We start from the raw sequence: 9,438 nt of genomic DNA on the forward strand, positions 1-9,438 counted from the left end.
TTTAGTATTTTTATTTGTTTGTATTGATTTAACGAATTTTAAAATTTCTTTATTATATAATTTGATGTTTTATAATATTTTTTACACAAATATTGTTATAATAATTATATAATTTGCAATATTAATATTGGAAGAGAGATAGATATAGATTTTATAAATAAATGGATAAATAATCGAATAAGAAAGAAAAATTCGCGTGAGTGCATCGACGCTGCGACATTTTACACGTCTCGACGTCTGTTACGTAGGTTCCCATTTTACTATGAGATTAAAATCATCTTGGTACTATGGCTGCTGAGCCCGGCTACTAAAGGCTCCAGTATCCTTTACCGACGCTTCGTGCATCCCGCACTAATCCGTCGTGAAGCCGAGATCGACGAAGCCATAGCACGCGCGACTGAGCAGGGTTACACGGCGGTGCTGCATCTTGGTACCAAGGGCGTAAACTATGCCACCACGGTCCTCATGCAGACCGCCATCAAGGTAATTGGCCTCACGTGGTCCAACGTTGAAAAAAATATATTGTTGTCGTACAGGGTGTCCAGAACTATAGTTTCTTCGATTAATCTCGCATAGATTTCAAAGAATTGGATAAAAGATAAAATGATAGTTTAGGACACCCTTACATGTAGATGTAAGAAGAGCTGGCAGCTTTTTTAAAGAAGAATTTCGTTTTGGAAACTTATTCTATATTTAACATTTAAATTATTTCTTATATACAGAGGATATAAATATAAAATTTATATATGTGAAAGCTCTCTGTTATACTCTGGGAAAAAGGGCTGCCGGTATACAGGAATGTTTTATCTTGTTTGATCTCGTATTTTAACCAGCCTCTCGCTTTCATTGATCACGCATAAAATTTTTATCGATCCGTCCTCGATTAATTATCGCTCACTAATGATTTTCCGTGTTTTTGATTTTTTCTGTTTTCGTTCTCTGTCTCCCGTCCGCGTTCCCGCACGCCGCCGCATCGCCGTCTTACTGCCTAATCAAAAATCGAAACAAAAAACAAACAAACCGACCATCGCCATCCGCAAAACCATGCACGACAAAATCGAGCACTTAACCACCGTCCGATCAACGTCTTAACTGCTGTCATTGCTTATGAATCGTCGCCAATCACACGATAATATTCTATCACTGACCTATAACAAAAATAATAATAATCATCATCACGAATACGCCGATTATTGCTGACCGATCGAAATGAAAAAAATAAATAAACAAAATGCGATATCGGCGTTACACAACAGAATCTCCCGATCGTATTCCCGAACACGACGAGTGCACTCCCCGACCGCCAATCAGACCCGGCGATTTCTAGCTTAGCCAACACCAGAACGACGACGCGGTTAAACAACCAGCAGCTGGACGGGCCGGATTGTCCGGACGGCAATGCGATCTGCAACCAACATGCTAAATCTGATAATCTCGTGATGGGCGACGCAGACGCATTGTCCATCGACTGGGAGCATCGCGACTCGACGGACGACGACGAAGAGATAATGCAGGAGCTACCGACGACGGACACCGATCACGAGTTGCCGGACGAGGAGCCAGTAACGTTCAAAATGCCAGAAAAGGAAGCTCCGCGGAAGACGCGGAAATCAAGAAAGACACGTGATAGTACTGAAGCCACCAGGCGCCAGAAGAGTCGTGCCTGCAAATCGGCCTCGATGAATTATGATGTGAATTTTAGCGACGATGCCGAGGTTAATTAATCCAAGAAACGGATGATTCCGTATAGAGATGGTGGAGTAAGGATAAACCGGAAGCTTGGAAAGCAGACCAATGGATCGATAATATTGGGATGTGTCGGCGAATTTATCAAAGATATAGGAGGTTGCAGCTGATTTGTATTATTATGAGTAAGATAAGTAAGAAACTTAATTATGCGCAAAAGAGAGCGCTTTGAGAACCGATGACAGAATTTTCTGCACACTGTGCAATTCATCTTGATATTTGTTTTTTTTTTTTTTTTTTTGCAATCTATCAAGCTTTCCTTTTACATCTTTTTATGCGCGAGTTCACGAAGCGGAATTTTCCAATCGCGAATTCATGAGAAATTTTCATTAAATAGTACGAATATATATACTCTCTTTATTATCTTCGTAAATATAAAAATTACATTGTGTGTGTGATTGTTTAACTATGTACAATATATATTGGCGGTGAAAAGTTTATATAATATATTGATAAGGTAAAAGACATGAGAAACGTAGATTTTATATAATCTCGTAATCTTTGTTTTAAAGATGTGAGAACTTTAATCTCCTTAGAATGAATATGATACGTATGGACAATTTCTAATTGTATACACATTTTCGACAAAAATAAGACTCGTTTCTACTCCTTGTATGTCTTATTTTATGCGTATATTATTTGTACTTTTTCACGTGAACTTTATTCGATTCTAAGAATCATAAGGATTATGTATTCGAGTGTCTTATATATAACTGGAATGTAAGGTAATCTTAGTCACAATGATATCTTAATATTTTTATATAATATTGCGTTAATAATAATATCAATTATTAAATCAGAGAGATCGGATCATATCAGAGAAATTTAAGAACAAAAGTATTGACTAAAGATACTACGTAATTAATGCATTATAAGGATCAATTACACATTTTTTCATATCATTGTTTTTTATCTCTTATAATGTAGGCACATAATGAATAAATATAATAATGCCATTAGGACAATTAATAAGCACTCAAGAGCGATTACACGTTAGTTAATGCTGACTTCGATTAGGTAGATTTTCTTTTTCTAACTCTCTTTAACATATATAATAGGATTATTATTTACAAAAAGACAACGACTCTCTAATTTAGATTATTTCGATCTACGCCGTTGATGCAATCGAGGCTTAAACAAGCTTCTCATTACTTACCGTATTTGAATTATGCTGCGTGTTTGATAAATCAGACGTCTTGAAAGATATGTTTTAGAAACTCAGGAAAAGGAGTTGTTTGCCAAGAATTAATCGCCAGGAATTAAGAATCGAATAACGATAACGTACAACGAGATAGACGATTATGTGCTATAGCATAGTCGTCATTGTTATCATTGTCGTCGTGATAGATAGAGTTATTTACGTGTTTGTGTATTCGTATGTGCGTTTCATCTACAAAGTTACCGATGAACATGGATCTACGTTAGATTGCACGTGTCTCATGCACGTGCGATATACGCGCACGTGGGAGAAATACAGCAATAAGCTTATGCGTTGTCAACAAACAGATGATGGACGTGTCCTGTCGCTTTGGATAGACTAGTCCGATCAAAACGTCCTTCGCTGTTTGATAAGACTCGTTTATAGAGACGCATAGACTGAAAAAAAAACACGTGTAACTTTTTGTAAAAATTAAATTACTTTTATACTTATTATATATTATAGTCACGCGCAAATAATTGTTTGTCCCGCAAAACTACTACGATTATTTACGAGAAAAACTACGATTATAGCAATTACAATGGACGCTTTAACTGTAACACGTATACGTTACATATATTTCAGTTATGAACTGATGGAATCGATACGCGAAGAAAAGCGTACAGGTTCAGTCTTTGTCTTTGCGGCAACAAAGACAATTTCTGGCCGTATATACCTCCAGTGCCTTCTTATTGCTGTGGTTTTTTCTACGCGCGAGCTCTTGCAACGTCGAGAGCTGTCTTAGCGAGTAAGATTTTTGTACCCGATTCCAAAGACTTCGATTATTATGAGTTGTTTTTTTTTTTCAAATAAAAGCATTATTTGTATGAGAGCTTTCGATTCTCCGTTTCTGTTGTGTACATCTCGTCTCGCGTCCTCTATCCTTTATTTGCCACTCACTGTATTTTGAACGAGATTTAATTATAAGTATTAATTTTCTTTTACGAAGTAGCGCATCTTTTTCAAAAATATAAATTTACGTTAATAAAACTAATCGCTTATACGCGTTATATAGACATTACTCACGCATACAATGCACCCACTATACCGTCTATCGTCGTGTGCTTCTGGACAACGCATGTTTAACAGAAAGATAGATACAAATAGACACAAGTGTCTCGATATGGAAAAAGCAAGAAATCGCCTTCGGATTGTCAAAATCCGGCGTAAAGGGAGTTTGCCTTCGTGACCGGTGACGGCAGATAATACATTAACATTCTTTTGGTTGGTAAGATTTTTATTTTGTTTTTTTCACTTAATCTCAATCAAAATATTTCACTGACTTGATTCTTTTTTTCGCAATAGATAGGTAATATGCTGGCCGCATCATCTCTACGAAACGAGAAATTTTTCACGAGCGATTTCCTTTTCCAGGGTGGCGGCGGACTGGTGCAACAATTGAGAAAAAGTTACAGCCTCAGTGATCTAACCGGCGAAAAGGAGGATGAAAATAGAAACACACCCGATGCGCGTGACGAGACAGACATGGAAGGTAGCTGATTTCTAACGTAACATGCAATTAAATAGAAATATAACATTTTAGAAAAATACAAATGATTATTTTTAATGAGTGCAACAATTTTTAAACATCTACTTTTTCTTTCTCACATCTTGGCACATATTTCATTTAGAATGCGCAGTCGCAGATCTAAATCAGATATTATTAATTTTATTAATCAAGTTTTATTCAAAGTCAAATCGAAACAAAATATGCTAAAAAAGCTCCAAATTGCACTAATCAAAAAATAAAAAAATAAATTTCTGTGGTCACATATAGTAGAACCTCGTCGAAGAGAGCATACCGGCAGAAGAGGCTACAGCCCTCGCAGAACCCAGTCCAGCAGCAATGCGTCTCGAGTAGATATGTATTTTTCCGAAGTGGATGTTGATGTTCGACAACCAAGGCCTAGGGAACCCATAGCTAGTTTAACGTGCGTAACATATTCATTACAAAAAAAATGATTTATATTATTTGTGTAAATATCAGTAATAACGAATCTTTCCTACGCTCATAGAAATATAAGGTCTTCGGAAGACATATCTAGCGGTTATAGTAGCGGCGAGGCATTGCAGTCTCAGCGCATTACTTCTCAGGTTGACAGCTTAGTAAGAACGTCGAGCGTCGGCGCGAGAACGCGCGTGAAACCTCGTTCCACCACGAAAAAGACACCAGAAGTAAGCCGATAAAGTGTACCGTAGAGATTAATAATTGTATCATTGCCACGATCACATTGCAAAAAAAGAAATCACGGATCATTCTCTCCGACATACATATTCGTCAACTCAGTTAATGATACGTATTTTTTTGTGGTCTTTGAAGGACAAGAGCGAGGATTTCAACCACATCGATCTTCCATCTCCTGAAAATATCTCCCTCCCGTCGTCCCTGAATGTTCTCACTCCCGAACAAGCTATCGAGCTTCTGCTATTGTTTTCTCAGAATAACAAATCGAAAGATTGTCCGATACTTGAATCTATCGCGACTTGTATCGATGAATCCGTAAACGAAAATCAATCCGCGATAAAAATAGAAGACAACGAATCGTCATCGACGGAGTCGAGTGGTGAATTCGTAGACACTGATTCGGCTCAAGTAGATTTACAAACGGTGCAAACTATAGAAATCGAGAATATCTCGATGGAAAAGCTATCGATACCTGCAATAGCAGAAAGCGCAGATAAAATAAATGTCGATAACTCGATAAAAGAACTTAATTTTCAGCAAGATGAGTCTCAAATGCAAATTGAATATGACGATAAAGATTCAAGAGCCGGTCAGGTAGACTCTTCTCAAAACCCCGATATTGATGCTGACATCGAACAAACAACTAGCGAAATATGTCAACAAAAGTTCAATGAGCTGAAGGAATTGTTGAACGATGCGCATAAAATTGCGACAAGCATCGTATCTTCTCAAGAAAAGTTGAATACGATTGACAAAGGTAAGGAATATGACGTAAATGTATCAGGAATGAAAGTTGACGATTCTCCGACCAGAGAATACGATACTACGATCCAGCGATCTGTTACGCCGATTTCATCAAGTTGTAATCTTGACAGCGATAATCGCGCAGGAAAATATCACAAAAAACCCGCTCCGAAAGCTCCATTAGATACTGAAGCAATAACAAATAATGAAGACACCAACGAAAACGAGTCTCAAAACGCCTTGAAGGCTACTTTAATCATTAAAACTGGAACGTTAAGAACTGTTTCAAATGCGGACGCTACGAAAGATATTTTCTTGGCACATACAACGGATTTGAAAAAGAGAAAGAAGAAATCCAATAGATTACGCGCTAAGGAGAGTTTTTCCAAATTATTAACGATCCCGAAAAACATCTTTCACAATGCTTTCCATAAGGAGCAAAGCGAAACTTCTTCCAAGGAGGATGATTCCAGTTCCACGTTCTCCGAGACCAGCGAATCAGTGTCGAGATCGGGTAGTATAGGGTCCCAGATGTGCGTGGACGCATCCGCAAAATTATCGACTTCGAGGCAGGAAATAGATGTGGAAGAGATTTCATTGAGAGCGGAATGTGATAATACTAAAAGTTTTTATAAAGATGCCAATTCTGCTGAAAAATCGGATACTCTTATCGTACCATTGAATGAAAAAGATCTCAATAAAATTAAAAATAATAAGACTCGAAACGATGCAAGAAATATAGAGGACTTTGAAAATTATGAAAAGAATCTTGAAAGTAAATCCAATTTGGAGATTTGTGAGATGTCACAATCGCTGCCTCACAGTAGCAAAACAGAGATTATCACCGATATTATTTAAAATCATTTTGTAGAGATTATTTAATCGCAAAATCATATGTATTTGCTTTTGCTAGTATCTTTAAGATATAAGAAAAAAAGCTTGTTCCTTCTCCTATTCCATTTCCCCATATTTCATAAATATTTTATCCTAATTGGAAATCCGGGCAGAAGAAATGGACTGATCCGTTAAGATCGTATGGACTAGTTTCTGAGTGTCTCTTGTTAATAATTGTCCATAATTAACTCCATTTTCATTAATCATAACACATAACACTAACCTTGCATGATATTAATATCTGGAATTCTAATGCAATTAATCCATAACTCTTTCGAATCACAAACAAATTTACTTAGTTCATTCTTTTTATTTGATTGATTGGAAATCTTTAACTCTCATTTAAACTACTTTAATGATTAACTTAATATAACATAAATGAGATGCATATTAAACTAAATTTCAATTGAAACTTTTAAACTTTTGTTTAAAAGATAATGTTCTTGTGCTCCTCTTGTTTTACCAATTACTGATCAATTACTATTAAAACATGAAAATAATGGCAAAAGGGATCGACAATATTCCAATTTTGAATTTCATAATAAAAATGGTAAGACATGATATTTTCATATATTTCAGATTACGAGTTTTGCTACTTTGCCTCGCAGTAAGAAGACCAGTAAGAAAAAGGTGGCATGAAACTTAACTGCTGCTGACCGTATTAAGGAATAAGACCAAGTCTCTTTTCTAATGGAAGCAAAATATTTTCGTGTGAATCTAATTTTGCACGGAGCCATATATAACGGGCACATGCTATTGGTCAGCAGCCACTATTGATTAGCCGAAACACGTGATGTATACAACTAAGTGTTTCTAGCACCGATATTTCTTAATTTAACTTTTTAATCATTCATTTATATTTTATTGATCGCGCGCGTTTTAATATTTATTATTCGAAGAGAAACTCAATCTTTTCCTCAAAGTTATTTGCAACGAGCTTGCTGGATATACGCGAGAGACAAAGAGAAATTCTGGCAGTCTTATCATATTTACAAATATTATTTGTATCGATCATATGTTACACCGTTGCTCACAGTCATCCGAAAATGTTGTTACACATTAATATCCTGAATAATTTCCCATATGTATCCTAAACTCTCTCTGGAGAGTCTAGCTTTTATATACTAATGTTTGTGCTGTATAGTAAGGAGAACTTGATACATATTGCACGCAGTATATCTGCTTTAAGAGTAAGCTTTGATTATACGTAACGAAATTTGCCATACCTGCGGTGTAACCGAATGACATAGAAGAGTTCTCTCGTTACCCAAACAGAAAATCAATGGAATATTGATTCTCCGGCAAAATGACAGGCGTCACGTACAATAAGGGGAACTCTACATCCTGCGAAACTATGTAGAATGACTTTGATATTGCAAACGCTATTGTAATTTGAACAAACTTCGAGTCTAGTCAATAGAAAAATCTGAATAGGAACTTAGGCCATACTGAAATAGTGCCACGCGATTACCCCCCCCCCCTCTCTTTGTAATCTTCTTTTCATTACTAAATAGTAATGGACTGTGTCTAATTATGATTGGGTATGTGTAGAGTATCGTGTGAATATAATTGAATAGCTATTCTCCCCTTTATGGAATCTGAAGTTCGAGAAATCGCATGAGTTTCTTAAAAACTCTAGACAACTATGCGATCCTGCTTAAGGACCAACATTTGTCTACTAAATTGTGACAAATTGTTAAAGATATTGTTAACATTTCGTGAAATCGTTTTTAATTTTTGCACACTTCGATGAAGATAGGATACTAACGTACACCGATAGCGAGTATTATACGACGCTGGCTATATATATTCTTCATTTCAGTTTTATTGCTTTCATAATTTAAGATATACTTTATATGTGCGATTTACAGCTCACTTAATTATTTACCCTAATTTTCGATTATAATTATGTTTTTCGTATCGATATTCTTTCATTACAGCGAACGATTTTCCATCGTACGCTCATGAAAGACTTACGCACAAGTGCTATTGATGACTATTTCGAATTAATTGTATGTATATTAACAGATTCGTATATATATAGTTTATATCGTATTGTACTTTAACGTTCATTGCATATCTTAGGAAAAATTGACATTATGTAATTATTGTAAATTAGGAAAAAAAAGAAAGGAAAATGCAAGAGACGCGGCGTTAATTTATTAGTTAAAAGCTCGATAAGAGTAAAATATTCGATTTATTACTCGATTAACGATTGTTGATTTTGCGCATATATATACAGGGTGTTCCGGAACAACCTTCCGTCCGTGAAATGACGTATTCCTGATACAATTCTAAGACGATTTTTCCTTTACCAAAATTTGAATTGAAGCGTAATTTTTGAGTTATAAGCAAAAATAGTTAACAAATCACGCGTCGAATACAGAAGGCAGGCAGGAGCGGCGCGGCGCGCCGCGAGCGCCCGACACAGCTGACCGTCTCATTACCACCGCATGGGTCGCTAACTATTTTATCTTACAACATAAAATTATGCTTTAAATAAAATTTTGGTAAAGAAAAAAATATTTCAGAATTATGTCAAGAATACGTGTTTCTTAAAATAACGTCACTTTAACAAAAGTTGTTGCGGATCGCCGGCCGTCGGACACTGCAACCAGCTGATTGCTAACGCAATGTGTGTATGGCAGAGTGTATGTGCGTAAAAGAAAGA

The 9,438-nt window shown here is 36.2% G+C and overlaps 1 protein-coding gene across 8 annotated transcripts in view; it reads left to right on the forward strand.

Moving 5' to 3' along the window:
* The window catches only part of LOC115237871, a 32,119-nt gene extending 23,117 nt beyond the window's left edge, over nucleotides 1–9,002 (forward strand). For 6 of the 8 annotated variants that reach the window (XM_029811224.1, XM_029811220.1, XM_029811222.1 and 3 more), the window contains 6 exons: nucleotides 249–483; nucleotides 4,319–4,436; nucleotides 4,722–4,875; nucleotides 4,960–5,119; nucleotides 5,265–6,906; nucleotides 7,347–9,002. In XM_029811224.1, the coding sequence (XP_029667084.1) occupies nucleotides 249–483; nucleotides 4,319–4,436; nucleotides 4,722–4,875; nucleotides 4,960–5,119; nucleotides 5,265–6,731 (2,134 nt within the window). In that variant the 3' untranslated portion in view covers nucleotides 6,732–6,906; nucleotides 7,347–9,002. Of the gene's footprint in view, nucleotides 1–248; nucleotides 484–1,256; nucleotides 1,563–4,318; nucleotides 4,437–4,721; nucleotides 4,876–4,959; nucleotides 5,120–5,264; nucleotides 6,907–7,346 lie in introns of all 8 variants that reach the window. The other 2 variants (XM_029811225.1, XM_029811223.1) reach the window with 2 other exon arrangements.
* The last annotated feature ends 436 nt before the right edge of the window (nucleotides 9,003–9,438 follow it).

Source organism: Formica exsecta, unplaced genomic scaffold, assembly GCF_003651465.1.
Source record: "Formica exsecta isolate Colony F162 unplaced genomic scaffold, ASM365146v1 scaffold314, whole genome shotgun sequence".
NCBI lineage: Eukaryota > Metazoa > Arthropoda > Insecta > Hymenoptera > Formicidae > Formica > Formica exsecta.